The sequence below is a fragment of the Coccinella septempunctata genome, chromosome 4 (assembly GCF_907165205.1).
Source record: "Coccinella septempunctata chromosome 4, icCocSept1.1, whole genome shotgun sequence".
In the NCBI taxonomy this organism is placed as follows: domain Eukaryota; kingdom Metazoa; phylum Arthropoda; class Insecta; order Coleoptera; family Coccinellidae; genus Coccinella; species Coccinella septempunctata.
The window spans coordinates 37080663-37097697 of NC_058192.1; the positions used below are offsets into that span (position 1 = coordinate 37080663).

At 36.9% G+C, this 17035-nt stretch overlaps 1 protein-coding gene across 3 annotated transcripts in view; it reads left to right on the plus strand.

Annotated features, from left to right (window-relative positions):
* Positions 1–17035, plus strand: part of LOC123311980 (insulin-like growth factor 2 mRNA-binding protein 1) — a 254270-nt gene that overhangs the window by 153367 nt on the left and 83868 nt on the right. For all 3 annotated transcript variants that reach the window (XM_044896130.1, XM_044896131.1, XM_044896132.1), the window contains one exon: positions 14691–14861. In XM_044896130.1, the coding sequence (XP_044752065.1) occupies positions 14691–14861 (171 nt within the window). The remainder of the gene's footprint in view (positions 1–14690; positions 14862–17035) is intronic.

Here is a 17035-nt window from a genome sequence, read left to right on the forward strand (position 1 = left end):
CATACAGAAAATAGTTGGTATCTAAAAGAAACTTTAAGACCTGGATAAACTTTGCTTGGGGCATCATTATGTTGGGTGCTATCATATCCCACTCGTCCATGATGATCGAACAAGTGATCTCCCACGAAATGTTCGTAAAGAGGCTTACTGTATCTAAGGAACAGACCACATAGTTCTGCGGAATACTACAGTTATTTACAAGGATGGAGAACTGGAAGGAGTCACTCACAGCAAAGGTGTGATAGTCTCTGAAGGCTGTCGACAAGATACCAGTCACATATTCATCATATTCATCCAGTGCCGATGTGGGGGAATTTATTGTGGAGACAATGGGTCGAAGCGGAATATCATCTTTATGGATTTTTGGTAAACCATATATTCTGGGGGCTATCCCTTTATAAGTTGTCAATTTTCTTGCTACGAAGGGATCAATGAAAACAACTTGTCTTCAGTTCCTTCACCAATTTGTTATTGGAAATTTGGTATTTTGATGTTGGATCAGATTGAAGCACCTTGTAGGTAATGGGGTCATCTAGAAGATGCAAAAGCTTTTCTATGTATGCCTCTTTTTTATGGCTACTTGACAAATTGTCAATAAAGTGTCAGAAGTTTTTTGAATTTCTTCCCCGTTTTTTTTTTTTTTTATTTTCTACTGAATAACCACTGGTATATCTATGGGAGATGATTACCCAATATAAGGGTCCTATAGCGTTCCTCGAACAACTGAAGAATAGAAGAATCATCACTTGGAAGACTGGACCTGGTCGAAAGACCCTCCCAGTCAAAAGCAAGATTTGGCTATTATTAATTTGAGTACTGAAGGCATTTCTAACGACGAGGGTGATCCTTCACCAAGATCAACAGAAGATTTTTGACGCAGAGATGATATTCCTCCCAATGCAATTGAAAAACCAGTTATGTACCTATGATTATTTATTTTCTTCTTCAGTCATCATCAAGTCTTGAAATAAGTTTGGATGAAGGTTTTATTATTCGCCCTTTTTCTCGTTTTCTGCTCTGTTTCTTTGTTTCAGATATTATTTCGAAATGAAAGAGGATAAAGAAATTTTTATGTCAATGGAAAGGAAGCCCTTCAGTATTGAAAGCTTATTCTGTAAACAAATTTGTCATCACTACACTTCTCACGGAGAGACAGGGTTTTTTTACTGAGGTTTTTCCCTAAGCTCTTGTATCATACTCCAAATTGTATGCTACCCCGTTACACTAACCTTTGCTAAAACTCATACATATGCTATATTGTTTGATAACTAAAAATGTATTGCTGACATTCAAAAGAATATATATATGGCTACTGTGACATTACCCTTATCTGCTGAAGTAATGAGCAGACCCTGGTGCTGCTTTATGAAGGTCCTAGTCCTGTAAAAAAGACCCAGTTCATAATTTCTGCCGACAGAAGAAGAATGGAAGTGGTTGGTGATAGAATTAGTGCATTTGGCTCTTAGAATATCCTGACATTCTTCAGGTGTAATCTTTATGATGTACACACACATCATCACTGAGAATTGTCTTGATAGAAATATTCCTTCCAGGCTACATGGGCGAATTTAGGGCCCAGGCACAACATGCTACAAGTGTCAGGGGGGAAAATATAATCAGTAAGATTTCTGAACCACCTTGGTTGTACTTTTAGAGACTTTACTTTATGGGCTGTAAGATTATTCAACTTGACATTAAGAGAGTTAGCCCATTTTTTGAGGCAGTTGGCTGTCCCTGCCCCATATAATCTGTGTATATCTTCATAAAAACTTCATATATATATATATTTTTTTTTTTCCTACGCGAAGAGAGGTTATCTCTCAGTTCCGGTCTAATATGGCAGTCTGCTCTAGCCAGACTATAGGTAGGACATTCCAGCAACAAGTGTACCACTGACACTATGTTTCCACAGTTTACACAAGTGGGCTCTTGTTCATTCCTTAGTAAGTATCTGTGCGTGTGCCATGTGTGACCTATTCTTAGTCGAGCAACCTTGGTTTTGTCTTTCCTGGACATTTGTAAGTCATGGGTGGGTACTGCATCTTTGACATTTGTGTGGATCAATCCCAGTTTAGTATCTTTGCTCGACCACATCTCTTGCCATTCCTCATTGCATTTTTGATTGATGAAAGTTGATGCGTCCATTCTTTTGAGAATTTTCAGTTTTTGAGAAGATGCGTTAGCAGCTTTGTCCGCAGTCTCATTTCCATTTATTCCTATGTAGCTTGGTAGCCAGATAAATCGTATATCGAAGTTCTGCCCCTTATGGTAATGAATTAATGCTTTGATGTCCTTAGCCATCGGGTCTTTACCGTATATATATAGGTAGTTTCCATTTACTGTAGCATACTTCGTGAGTATAATTACCACCTGTGTTGAGCTTCTCTCAACTTAATAATAATAATAATAATAATAATAATAATAATAATAGTGCCTTTATTCAAAAAAGAAAAAAAAAAACCAGAAAAAAACATATTTGAGGCGAAGTCTAGCATCTGCTACTCCACTCAACCCCCGACAAAGTACAGAGGAAAACGAAAAATTATATGAAAAGAAAGATAAATATCACAAAAAAGAAAAAAAAGTGTACAAAAATAGACCGAACTGAAATTGAGTATGTAGAAAAAAAAAACAAAATAAAAAAATATTAACTATATTGCAAGGACTGATTCACAAACAGCTTCAACCTCAGTTCCCTCTTCAATGACCCGATAGTTACTCTCTCAAAATCAACTAAAAATTCATTGTGCAGCTTTACTGCATTGAAGGTGAAAGAGCGCTGAAACCTAGCCGAACCAAATCGAGGCAACATAAGCCTCCCCCCATGTCTCACAGCCACATCATGTACATCCCGCCTGAAGACAAGCTTTCGTCTCAAATAGGGAGGAACACCCGTCTCCAAAACCCGATATATCAAAGTCGCCATATGCAGCCTAAAAATATTCTCGACCCTGAGCCATTCCAACCTATTAATACCCCTACTAATACCCCTATCATACTTTCTCAGACCAAGAACATAGCGACAGCATGAATTCTGCAATTTCTGCAACCTATACTTTTCAATGGAATCCAGGCATGGATAAAAAACGGTCAATCCATAACTAAGCTTAGACAGCACTAAGGTTTCGCAGAGATATTTTCTCGATTGGAGGTCCAGAAAATGTCTTTGATGATATAGATATCGAAGAGCCAGGAAAGAACTCCTCAACAGAAACGAGACATGCTCCCTGAACCTCAGCCGGCAATCGAAAATGATCCCAAGGTTTCTGCAGCAGGTGGAGGATGGAATTTTATCATCACCCATTTTAATGTCAAACTCCGCATTCAGCGTTTTCGGAAAGAAAGGTATAAAAAAAGATTTCTTCACGTTGACCCTCAGGCCATTTCTCCTGCAATATTGCATCATTGCAGATAAATCTTCATTGAACTGCTCAACAGCTGCAGAAATAGAGGATGGAAGGAAGGAGAGACGAACCTGAGTATCATCGCAATAAAAATAGATGACAACAAATTTTACGACTTTGTACATATCTGCTATGTATACTAGAAATAGCAGAGGGCCAAGAATGGAACCCTGAGGCACACCTGAAGTTATTGGGCAGAACTACGAAAACGCATCACGCAGCTTAACGCACTGATATCTACCAAAAAGATAAGACCTAAAAAATCTCAAAGCAGATTCATCAAAACCATAGAAACCCAACTTAGCACAGAGCAACTCATGGTCCAGGGTATCAAACGCTTTTGCGAAATCTAACAGGGCCAGAACTGAAGCATACCCCCCATCCAGAGATCTCAGAATGTCATCAGCAATATTTAAAAGAAGAGTGGTAGTGCTGAAACCCCTTCGAAAACCAGACTGATGCTCAGTAAGAATTTTGCCACGGGTGACATAGTCATAAATCTGAACAAACAATACCCTCTCGAGAACCTTCGACATAGCTGGCAACACACTAATCGGACGAAAATCGGAAAGATCCTTAGGATCAGCAACCTTGGGCAGAGGATTCACAATAGAGCACTTCCAAACATCCGGATAATACCCAGACTCAATGCAAACATTGATGATATGCGTTATGAAGGGCAAAGTAATACTGAGAGACAATTTAAGCATTCTGGCAGACAAACCATCAACACCCAATGCGTTCGAACGAAGATTGAGCACAACAGATCGAATCTCCTCCACAGTCGCAAGTCTGAACGAAAATTCTGTATCTGGATCAAACCTAGAAGAACCATAATAGTTAGTTGCATCAGGGCAAACATTCGGAGAGCTGAAGACTGAGCGAAAATAATCATTGAATTCCTGAGGGTCAACAAAACATTCTGGCACAGTTACCACAGAATTAGTGTGCAATGATCTAAAAGATTTCCAAAAAAAAAACTTCGAACCCTGGGATCGAGCCCGGGACATGAAACTAAATTTTTCACTTCGCACAGCCGACGTTACAGTGTTGCGCAGACTAGTATAGTACCTATAATCCGCTAAGTTCTTTGTCAGCTTATATCTTGACAGGGCCCTATCTCTCAACCTCATCATTTCTCTCACAGTGGGAGTTATCCAAGGGGCAAACGGTTTAGAAACTCTAGATTCAACGTAAGGTGCATGTTTGTCGAATACTTCGGTCAGACAACGACAAAAAATGGATATCTTTGTATCAACATCATCTGCATAGAGAACATCATCTATAGATGAACTGGAAAGGTCTGACAAAAAGTTCTGAAGGTCAAAACTACGAAAATCACGATAACGTATCATCTTTGGGGAATTAATTTTTCTTTTCAAGTTGATCCTACAGAAAACTCCCCTGTGGTCAGACATCGAATGATCAATGACCCCAGAATCAATTACCAGGTCAGGTCTGCTAGAACAAATCACATCCAGCAGTGTCTGAGATGTGGCCGTTATACGTGTTGGCTCATTAATAAACTGTTCAAGACCATAAGATACCACGCAATCAGTAAAATTTGTCTCAACAAGCTGATCTTCGTTTATGTCCCCCGCGATAATTATATGTCCATATCTGGAAGAAACCACCGACAAAAAATCATCCAAATAGCGGATAAAATTTGATGTATTACAATCGGATGTTCGATAAACGGATCCCAGCAGAAGAGTCTCCCTACCCAACCTAAGCTCAATCCAAATATGCTCAACCCCATCAGGCGGAACAAAATCAACCAACACCCTTCTCGATGAAAGTGTGTCCCTGACATAGAAAGCAACTCCACCCCCAACCCGTCCAACACGGTCATCACGCAAGACGTGAAAACCAGAAATGATGACGCTCTCATCGGGAATACTTTGGCTCAGCCAGGTTTCAGTTAAAAAAACCACATCAACATTTTCAGCAGCAATAACATCACAAAATTTATCGAATTTAGCGAAGAGGGAACGAACATTAAAATGTGCCAATTTCAAATATGCACTTGTTCTACTCTGCATAATCGATTCTAGACTTAAGTTTACCTAACTGCGACAGAAAATAGTTACAAACAGAGCTATTAGCGCTGTGACCTATATCGTATGCTGTTTTGAACTTTGAATTAAGAAACTTGCAATTTACACAGCAAAGATCACTCGATTCGCAGCTTTTTATGTCATGAGAACCTGAGCATTTTGGACATACGTCACTGTCGCTTTTACATTCACGCCGGTAATGACCGAACTTCCAGCATTTGAAACACCTTATTAAGCTAAAATGCTCTTTAACATAACATTTAGACCAACCCAAATAAAGAAATTCCCCCTTAATGATGTCATTTAACAGGAATGGAGCCACTTCAAGAACGACATTAAATCTGTCTTTGAACTTGAATTTAGTGATAACTTTGATATCATCAACAGAGCAATTCAAATTGTTACTACAAATCAATTTTTCCAGGAAATTTGGTTCACCTACTGCATATGAATCGACACCATAAACCATAATACGAGGTTTCAACCTTTTCGGGGTGGTCACATTGTATACACCCTTCGTTTCTTCACTTATAAGGGATTTTAGTTTCTCTAGCGAATTATTGTCGCCACAGGATATCAGCATTCCATCCTTAATTTTTTTAGTCCCCAAAACCAAGGCCTGAGCGGAGGATGGATTCACTTTCGTTTTTATTTCGTATTCGATCGCAGCATTGTTTACACTTTTATCATTTGTTTTCACCAATAACACATGGGAATCCCGATCATTCTTTTTAACAGCTGATGCATAAGACGATTGCTGTGACTCATATGGATTTACGGGCAACTGATCACTGCGTGACCTTGAAATATTTTCAACGTGGATACCTTTGGAAGTTTTCAGAATACTATTTGTGAATTCTAGTTCGGATACATACTTTTCTAATAGAATTTTCTCACGGGTCAAGCATTCAGTCTCCTTCTGCAGAACAATGCATTCCGTATTCACACATGAGCCACGATTATCCGACAACTCGGAACAACTTCGACAGCGAAAATTGTTTTTGTCCACATAAATTATTTTTCCAATAGCATTCAAGCACTTATCATGCACAACAACTTCGCAGTCTTGAGTTTTACACTTTATATCATTCGAACCAGTAAATTTAGAACAGAATCGACACTTCTTGTCAGTAGCATCGGATGTTGAACCGCCCGCCATGACGGACGATCATCGATGAGTGACGATCATCGATGAGTCTCTCAACACCACAGTACAAACTGCCAAACTGTATACTGTTCTGCACAGTAAACAGACGACATGTTTATGCAGAATGCACATCCTGCTCCACTTGCAGTTCTGGAGTCATCTGCGTAAATGAACAGAGCATTATCGAACTCAGACTTTAGGTGTTTGAATGATTGCCTCATCTCTTCATGATTTAAAAGGCCTTTATTGAGTTATATTGAGGCCCATTTGTGGTAATATGGTGTTTCTCTTCTCCGCATATTCTTGAAACAGACTACAGCTGGGCGGGTTATCGTAGGTCTTCTGCTGTATGCAGCCATTGTACCTTCCTCCTGAAAAATTTTCTGGGCTGGATTATTTGAAGAGGATTTGAGTTTCAACATATACTGTGCTGGAAATTTTTTCCTTCTGATTCCCAGTGGCGTAGAACCGGATTCAACGTAGAGACTTTACCTGGGGCTTGTTGGAAACGCCCCTATGGAGTATCTCAGTCCTGCATGATGAATTGGGTCCAACATTTTCAGCACTGATTTTCGTGCAGATGCGTATACTATGCATCCGTAATCAATGGGGGAAAGAACAATCGCTTGATGTATTCGCAGTAGAACCCTTCGATTCAGCCCCCCATTTTGTGTGACTCAGCAAATTCAATGTTTTTTCACATTTATTTTTGATGTTTTGGATGTGCTTTTTCCATGTTAACTTCGGGTCGAAAGTGAGCCCCAGGAATTTTCTTTATCTGAGCATCACATCGGGTTATTATTGCTGAAAAGTTTTGGGTCATCATGTGGCTTCCGAATATGGCAAAAATGTACACAATTCGTTTTTTCCGTACAAAAGTTTGCGCCATTTTCCGTTATTTTATCTATGATATCATATAAAATAAGAAATGGATCACGCCTTCATAGTAAGGCAGGTAAATAATAAACAAATTAATTCAGATGCATAACATACGCAGATAATTAAATCAACGAATGTTACGTTCTAAATCGTACTAACAAACTACCATCGCTCGAAGTATTATTAAAAATTGAAATTTCTAATAATAATAATAATTTCGTCGACAAAGAGAATAGATGCTGACCATGGTTTCGGTCTTATTTGACCTCGTCAGAGCAGCAAAACTCATTCGTCAACGAAATGCTATGAATTGCCGGCTTCTTTATTCCATGTCAGTAGCGGGTATGATGTATAAATACATCGTACCGACATCTGACAGAAAAACGGGAACCAACCGAATTCAGTTTCCTAACTCTTAGAGCGAAGATAGCAGTAGCTGTATTCGGGTTCGGCTTTTGGACGGTCCGAGGATGGTTCTAGAACTGCGCAGAGGATTTTATACTAGGGCGCAACAGTTTTGCGCAGTCCTAGAACAATTCTCGGACCGTCCAAAAGCCGAACCCGAATACGACTAGAGTGAATCCATATTCTTTAATCCCATATTGCAGATATCGTATATTACCATAATTAAGCAAGGGAAAAAGCGAGGAAAGGTTCGGATCATGGCAGTAACCGATCTGCCGCGGACATGGAAAGTAAGAAATGGATCACGCCTTCATAGTAAGGCAGGTAAATTATAAACAAATTAATTCAGATGCATAACATCCGCAGATAATTAAATCAACGAATGTTACGATCTAAATCGAACTAACAAACTACCGCTCGAAGTATTACCAGAAATTTCATTTCGTCGACAAAGAGTAGATGCTGGCCATCTGAATTAATTTGTTTATTCTCATATGAGTTCGCGAAAATTTCAGCCATCTCATTAGGGTTATCTACAATGACCTTCAAGCATATTAATGGGTTAGAGCTGAATTTACCTAATATCGACCTTACTTTCTTCCACATTCTCGAAGCAGGTTCATCAGTAGTTATCGATGAGGTGTATTCTCTCCAACCCTTTCGTGTCATCTCCAGAATTTTTCTCCTAACTTCTGCTCTGGCTTTTTTGAAAGTTATCATATTCTCTGTGCTTGGCTATTTTTTGAAACGATTGAAAGCGAACTTTCTCCTGATAAGTTCCTTCAGCATTCCACCACAGTACTGTACGTCTCGATTGAGTGCCGCCGCTCGTTTTTGGGATGCTCTGCTCCGCTGCATTGAGTATAGTGTGAGTGATGGACATGACATCTGCTGTATCGGGTGCGATTATTAATTCCCCAAACTTTTCCCAGCTTGCTTTACTGATAATCCAGCGTTTCAAGACATTTCTAATTGTTTGATCCTTATTGAAATTTATTATTTATTATTATGAAATGATCACTATCATGAAGGTCGTCGTCTGTCAGCCACGTCAAATCGGCCAGTAGGCTGCTCGATGCTATGATGAGATCTATCACTGAGGGACCATGAGTAGTGGCATTCAAATGCATTGACGATCCGATATTCAAGAGGGATACGTTAATAGAGCCTTTTCTGTGAAACCGGTCCTGAAATCGTTAAACGCCCTCTTCTATTATTTACTGAACTCCATATGCTGAACGTAAATATATACCTGTAGTGTGATATCAGTTTGTTCAAAGATTATGTAACATTGCCTATCGCCGTAAGTGGGTACTGTTACTTATCGCCCCGTTTTAGATGAAATGTACTACGAAACAACTTTCGATATATTCATTCAGTTTCGAGTCGAGAATGATAGCTTCGGATGGTGAATGCAACGGCCTTCACGTATTAGTGAGAAACGAATGGTTTTGGCCTCTTATTCATTCAAGAAAGGATCCTTCTCGAACGTTGAACTGTGTTCGAATTGAAGGATATTTCCTGGTTTCAGTTGTGCACTGATGAGAAAGCAATACTCCACAACCAAGATTGATATGTTGAGTCCATTTCCCGCCATTTTATTGTATTCAGATTTCCGTATACTATTTTCTGAATGACCAATATTTATCGTTGTAATTCCTGAAATATCAATATTTTCAGGGCAGTACTCAGAATATCATGATTTTTCATTCAAGCCCCAAAATCTATATTTTTTACATCCATTACAGAAATTTCGTTATAGCCCTGAAAAACTACATAATTTATTCTAAGGAATTCAATTTTCACTTTGCATGGCACACTTGTCACAAGGCAATAGGAACCGGACTAATTCATATTTGATGTCATTTTTTCGAAATGCGGTTCTGTTTTTATTCCTTTGGTGATATTATTCATTGTCTGTGGTCAAGAACATTCGAACAATCCGCGTGGTCCAAAGTATAACCTCCTTCTGTGCTTGACTGATCAACTGCTGATCCAATTCAAGGAGTCTTACGTTTTCTGTCAGGTGTTCTTCAACCAGTCCATTTGAGGAGATAATCAAAGGCAGAATTGAGATCGATCTCAGGTGGTAAATTTCCTTCATTTCGAAAGCCAGGTCATGGTATTTCAGCAACTTTTCAGAATAGGCTCTACCGATGTTATCATCCGCTGGCACTTTATTTCGATGATGGTTACCTTGCGGTTGGCTTTGTCAATTACAGCAATATCAGGCCTATTGTGTGATATCATTCTGTCGGTCATGATAGGAGTGTCCCAGTATATTTTAAAATTGGAGTTTTCCATAACAGGCTTTGGCAGGTATTCGGTAATTTTTTATATATTCAATATTCTTCATTCACACTCCTAAGAGTAAATTATGAATTTCATTGGGCGCAAATTATTGTTGATGGGTGAATCAACTTTCAAATTTCCGCATGATGACATTGTGGATTGTTATTTTTTTTATTGTCCACATTTTACTTTACACTTTATTCAAAGAATAATTTTCTACTATTTACTATTCTGTATAGACCAGAGCTGGTTCTTTAAGAAATTACTGAGATTAGTGTATTTGACTAAAAAAACAGCCCAAATCTGGCCTGTCCCCTGGACTACTATACAAAAGTATTTTTAAACCGATTAAACATCAATTATTGTTGAAACATTTATATTTCTCACATTCCCAAAACCATAGAGTTCCATTTTTATCTTTATATATTGCATATATCTCACGAAATTTCACAATATTTTCCATAATCAGATCCCCCGGTCAACTCTAATTTTACAGAATCGGAACTTGTTAATTGGATTGAGAAGTAATTACAGTAATGGAAGAAAATTCCTCCTGCTATATTGTTTCATATTGTGTAATTGAATGTTTAAAAAATAATGAACTCTCCTTTAATTTGAGGAGAAAACACGATTATATGCGTTTTTAACTTCAACGTATGGGACAACTTAGTTGTCCCATACACATATCTGGTTTTCCAATGGAAATATTACAACCAACAATCTTAAAGAAGGTACTAAATGAACCAAATTCAATAAAATATCAGTAGCAGCAGTTTTATTGATACGGCACACCGGACAATAAAAACGTTATCAACATTCTTAATAATCAACAACCTTACAAAATATTAATTTCAAAGCGAAGGTCTCAAGTCTTAAGACAGGATGTCAACTGTTGGAATTAGGGTGTAAAGCATTAAAATGTTCACATTTCCCAAGTAAAAATCTTATCACATCGTTTTTATGGAAGGGACAACAGAAATTTCCTACGGATAACCACTTCTGCTGTCCAAGTGACTGATTGTCCGAAGACTTATCTAAAACTTCAAGCCGTATAATAAATATTAATAATTTTTTGTGTTTTATAACCCTTACGGTAAAATAGAAAAAATGATTTTAAATGGAAATTATAATTAAATTTATGATTTCGAATAGATGAATTGGAGAGAAAATTCAACAATAGAAAAAAATACCTTTGGGCATATCTAATACTTGCCGCAATATGTTATTATATAGGGCGAGTAGTTGTACAACTTACAAAAAATGTCCATGGTTCTCTTCCTCACTTAAGTCTTCTCGAAGTCCTCTCAAAGCTAAAGAATTATTTGCTAGGGTAAGCTATGAAAGTATGAAATGACTCTTCTTTACGAATTTCATCTTCAATTTCCTTATCAATTGTATCATTTTTTTTCCAACGTTAATACACAGCACATACTTCCACATGTCCACTCGAAAAATTGGGTTGTTTAATTCTTCCTGATAAATGTCCCCAATCCCGAATGCCTGTACACCATAAATTTTTCCTTTGGCAAGAAAATAACCAGCGGGGTTGACAATAGGCAGCGTCTAGTATTTTAGAATAACAGCCAAAACCGATGAACTGATCCATATGTAAAAGTTGAAAGTAGTATGATTTCGAAAAACTCCTGTTGTTTTGGTTGGCGTCTTTTGGAAAAGGACCGGAAGGCTGCAGAGGCCCCATATCAAGAATTTGACGTTTTTCATCCGCACTCAATATTTTGTTCTTGAAGTTTCCCAAGTCATTCGCATTTTCGAAAAATGATGATGTAGACAACACCCCCTCTTTCACCTGTGGCATGAAGACATCGTCATCGGCGGCGGTATTTTCATCGGCAAAAACTTCCAAATTTTCTTCAGCAGGCTCCTTATTCTCAAAGAGCGCTGCACCGCTCACATTATCTCTATCTGGGTCACTATCAATATAAATAGAAATATTTGGGTCATTGCTTCTTGTACTTGTAGAAGGCTGAATAAAAAATTTGTCGATTTTGGGTAATTTTTGTTTACTATCTTCTCTTTCCTGGCGTTGTTTCCGCTTGACCGCACCACTTGGTTTCTTTTTTTTTTATCCATAATTGCAGTTCCCTAACACAATCTTAGAGCAGCAAAAATATTTACGCTTTGCCTGACAGTAACCTGGTTAACCAAATTTTATGAAATATAATATATTGTATATCAATAATTTTGAGCTTATATAGATGTGGAAGTACTGAAAAACTGATGTAGGTAATAAAAATATGAAGGGTAAAAATTCCAATATAATGACCAAACTTCTGGAAAAAAAAAGAATACAAAAATCATCTCAGTAATTCCAACATTTTAAGCAATCTCTGAAATAAGAATAGATATTGAGCTTCATCAAAAATAGTAAATACCTGTTTATAACATGTCTTTTTGTTAGTACATAAATATGGATCCAGCTGCTCACAGTTAAACCTACTTTTGAATTCGGAATTAGAAAAGATTTCATCTTTGTACGCATGTAGTCGTTGATACTCGTATCGTAATGCACCTTTTTCATAAACTATTTCAATTAGCAATTCCATTTTCATAAAATTTAACCGTTTCATTAAAAAAACGTGGTCACTCTGCAGAGGAAACGGTGCGCACTCCACAGACCACAACCGACGCAGGGTGCACAGAATACTACGTCGCGTAGGCCTCTGCTCTGCTACGTCTAAGATGTCTAAAACACTGGTGTGTGCACTAGTCACTTTTTGCAAGCATCAACAATTCAGAAAATCGGGGATATGGGATCAGTTTCGTGGCGGCGCCACCATGTCATTTGCTTCGTTCTATCCTTGTCATTCCTTGTTCTACCAAAGGAAGTCCAATGATACTCTCTCGTTTCATTTTGTTTTGCGTTTTGCGAATGTCGATCAACGAGTTCAAAATATGAACTGGCCCATTTTGTCAGCTGTTAAGGAATATTTGTGCTTTACAGTTCAATTTTCGTTGTAAAAACGAATCTGTCAATATTTCAACACTATGGAATAAGGGTTCGAAGGAGGATTTACTGTTCTTCTTCAAGATAATTTCCGTTTGACAACTTGAATTTGTGAGGGGGTAATTCAATATGATTTTAATAAAACATAGTTGATCGGCCGAATATCCAATATATTCAGTTGACGGAAAGGGAATTTTCTCTATATATACTCGGGAAGAATATTTGAAGTAACATACTCGAATAGATTGATGTATTTCTGATTTTCAATACATGCTAACAATTCATATTACGTATTTCAAATACAGTTTCTTTGAAATATTGCAGTTCCCATAAAACATAGCTATATCGGCTCCGAATGTTCGTTCATCTGATTTGGTTCTCCCCCAAATTCCAACAACACCGAATTCTTAGCTATAGCTCTTCATTGTCCATACAGAAAACTGAACTTACTAAACGACTTGTTGAATAAATGAATGTTCTACACCCCTTTCTCGAAACTAATATATTTTCACACACCAATAATCGCTTTTATGAATACAACATATTTGTACGTCGTAGGAAAGTATTCAAATTATTTTCAAATATCAAATGACAATGCTCTGTCAAATTCTAAACAGTGCCACCTACAGTGGGAAAAACGAAATTGATCCCATATCCCCACGAAATTAAAAACAAAATCGAATCAGTGAATACACCAGAGTTTTAGACATCTTAGCTACGTCCAATAAGCGGCGTTCTATTTAATTGCAGGCTCTGCTGTGCTGTGCTGGACTACCCTCAATGTGCTTCTAGCCTCTTTACTTGCTTTGTAGACACAGACGTCGCTATTGTATTTTCAATATTGATTAATAATTAGGTTATCAAATGTTATATTTAATAAATGTTTAGGGTTCAGTTTCGAAGTAGGTACCTATCTTATTGTAATATGAAAAAATGTGTATATTTGAAGATATTGAAAATGCCTTTTGTCAATAGTACTTGAACGACGTGTTGTAGTATCGGATACAGAAACGAATTGTTGATTTGCAAGAATTGAAAGACACTGTTTACATGTATCAGAGGCGAAAAAGAGGGGAAAAAGAAAAATTTGTTGAATTTTAAGATCGTTTCTGATCGTGTTATTCACAGGTGATTCTGTTTCAAGGATTTTAATTATTCTTTATGAAAAAATTAATTTCATTACTTTCGTTAGTTATTTCTGATGGTGCTTACCAATACAAATTGGAATTATTTCAAAACGTGTTATTATATATAAATTATTTAAAAGACTATCTCGTGATTGAGGACAAGTCACAATTTGAAACTAATAAAAAATGTTCCATCTCCATACAAAGGAGATTTTCACATTAACTCCGAAAATGCAGGCAAAACGATAACTAAAAAATAAACTCTGTTCTTGAGTTATGACCTGTCGTCGTTCCTGTAACACCATTTTCATCATTTATCAAGGACATGATTACTTCTATGAATTATGAAGAATATTTAAGCTTTAGTTATGATTCATTTCATGTTCGTAAGTCAATATTATTTTTTACTTACAGTGCAACTCCAAAAATAATCATCTCCAATTTGGCATTACACGTGAGATTTGAGGACATCGAACACCTTTTATCAAATCATGGTCGTGTTGTTAGTTGCGACAAACTCACATCTAAGGATCCAAACACCCAGACAGTGCAAGTGATCTACGAAACAATTGAGCAGTCACAAGCGTAAGTCGAAAATTGTATATTACGGTTTCCGTGTTCGGAATCTGTCGTTTAGGTACTGACTCCTACACTGGTCTTCGATGGATATCTATCCTGTCGAAGTAAGCTATACAAACATCATGAAATCAAACATGGATATATCGATACGAGTATGGATACATCGATGTATGAAAATATTCGATATGAGCATCGCTCAGAAAACTTCGGCGTATCCTAACAGAAATCTTTCTTTCTGTAAATTTCAAGGTTTCAAAGTTTTCGAATCTTTTGTCGTTCAAATATTAAAACTGAAAAGTGACTTTACTATTCTCCGTAATGTTTGCCCGTTTTCACCAACGATCCCTAAATTTTAAGGAATACCTAAGCCCATTTAAGTGACAATTTCGTTTTCACCAATGTTTAGGGAACTCTTAAATGCTATGGGACACACTAAAATATAAATGCACGAAAGTCGATCTCCTACCAAATCCCTTATTAAGTGACAGCGGATTTTGACACATCTGCGATATGCGAAATAAATTTTTTTTTGAGAAATGGATAAGTGTTAGTAGTGAATTTGTGGAAAGTATCGCTACTTTGAAAACCCCAATCATCAAATTTTGAAGGGTTGATTTGGGATTTGTGTATTCTCACATAAATCGCCTAATAAGAACGTCTGTTTATTGAGATTAAAGAATATGTCTTGTAAATATGTCAACCATTCCAATTCGGCATCATTCGGATAGCTTCGGAAAACACGATTCTTTCAACCAATCGTTGCATGTGGTTTATTGTATATTGGTTTTGATCAAAATATAAACATATATACTCCATTCACTTTTATTTTAGCACTCGGTTGGCCATGGAAATTTGACACATTTCACTCTATATAGTACGAAAATGTGGGGTTATGAAGCTTGTCAAAACATTTTTGGGTTTTAAATCAACGCTATGTTGCCCGTTCTACGTAAAAGTTTCTGTTATTACGTATTTTACCACAATGTCGAATCTCTTCGGAAAATAAGTGATGAACTTAATTGAAGTTTATAAAAACTGATTGAAGGCATACCAAATCCAGTTATTTGCATGGAAAATACAAGAGATCAGTATAATATCATAATATGCACTAGCTTGAGGAGAGTTAATGTTCGTTATCTTCTTTGGCTAAAGTTTGATTACGTTACATCAGTTGTAGATTTCAAAAATATTAACCCAAAGATGAAATGCATATGATGCAGTGGTTGGGAATGGGTATCTCCCGAAGGAATTAACAGATAATTACAAGAATGTTATTAAATTCTTCAACAAAAATCATCTTGCATCAATAAAAGTAAAAGGAATTAATGGAAGTTTCAAGTAAAGATGAACTTCACCTTTGAACAAAAATTTCACATGAATAGGTAAACAATTAACAGGACAACTGGCGCGTATTTGTGGCTGTTCATCTTTATAAATTGATATGATAATAATAATTAGGTATTTATTGGTACCTTGAGACATTTATAATGTATAGGAGAAGTCAAATGAAAAATAGAAAAATCAATTTTCGGAACTTATTCTACGATGACATTCATCGAAAATCCTGTAGTAAAACTATTCGCATTAATTCACTCAAACATAAAATTCTCAAGTGCCACCACTTTCTTGGGTCTCCCAATAGAAGAAAATTCTTTGCCATCCTCTTCATTCACAATATTTCTGATTGTGGAAATATTCAGCTGAAATATAAGTCGTTCAGATTAAGATGGAATATCACCTATATAAATTCTCTTACATTGAATATGTTCGCTACCGTCTGACGTATTGTGGATTTTAGAATATCAGGGTATAAACTATTTGAATGAGCGGACCTGAATTCTAAATAGCACTTCCTGAAACCCTATCTCATTTTTGATTTTTCAATCACTTTCGGCATTTTCGTAATAAAAATTGATATTTGTTGTGGCAACAGCGTTATGACATTAACGACATGAGTGCCAACCTTACTCCGTTCTAGTTACAAAAACTTGAGAAAATTATTTCCATGGCCAACCGACTGCTAAAATAAATGTGAATTGAGTATACCTATCTTATTTCGAGGACGTTTTCTCTCTCACTATGCTCACTATTTTGTTGTGTAATATCTTTGGTATTGGGAATTCCAAACAAGCGATACGCCACCTGGTGTCAATTTTTGTAAATAAAAAGTTAATGCACTT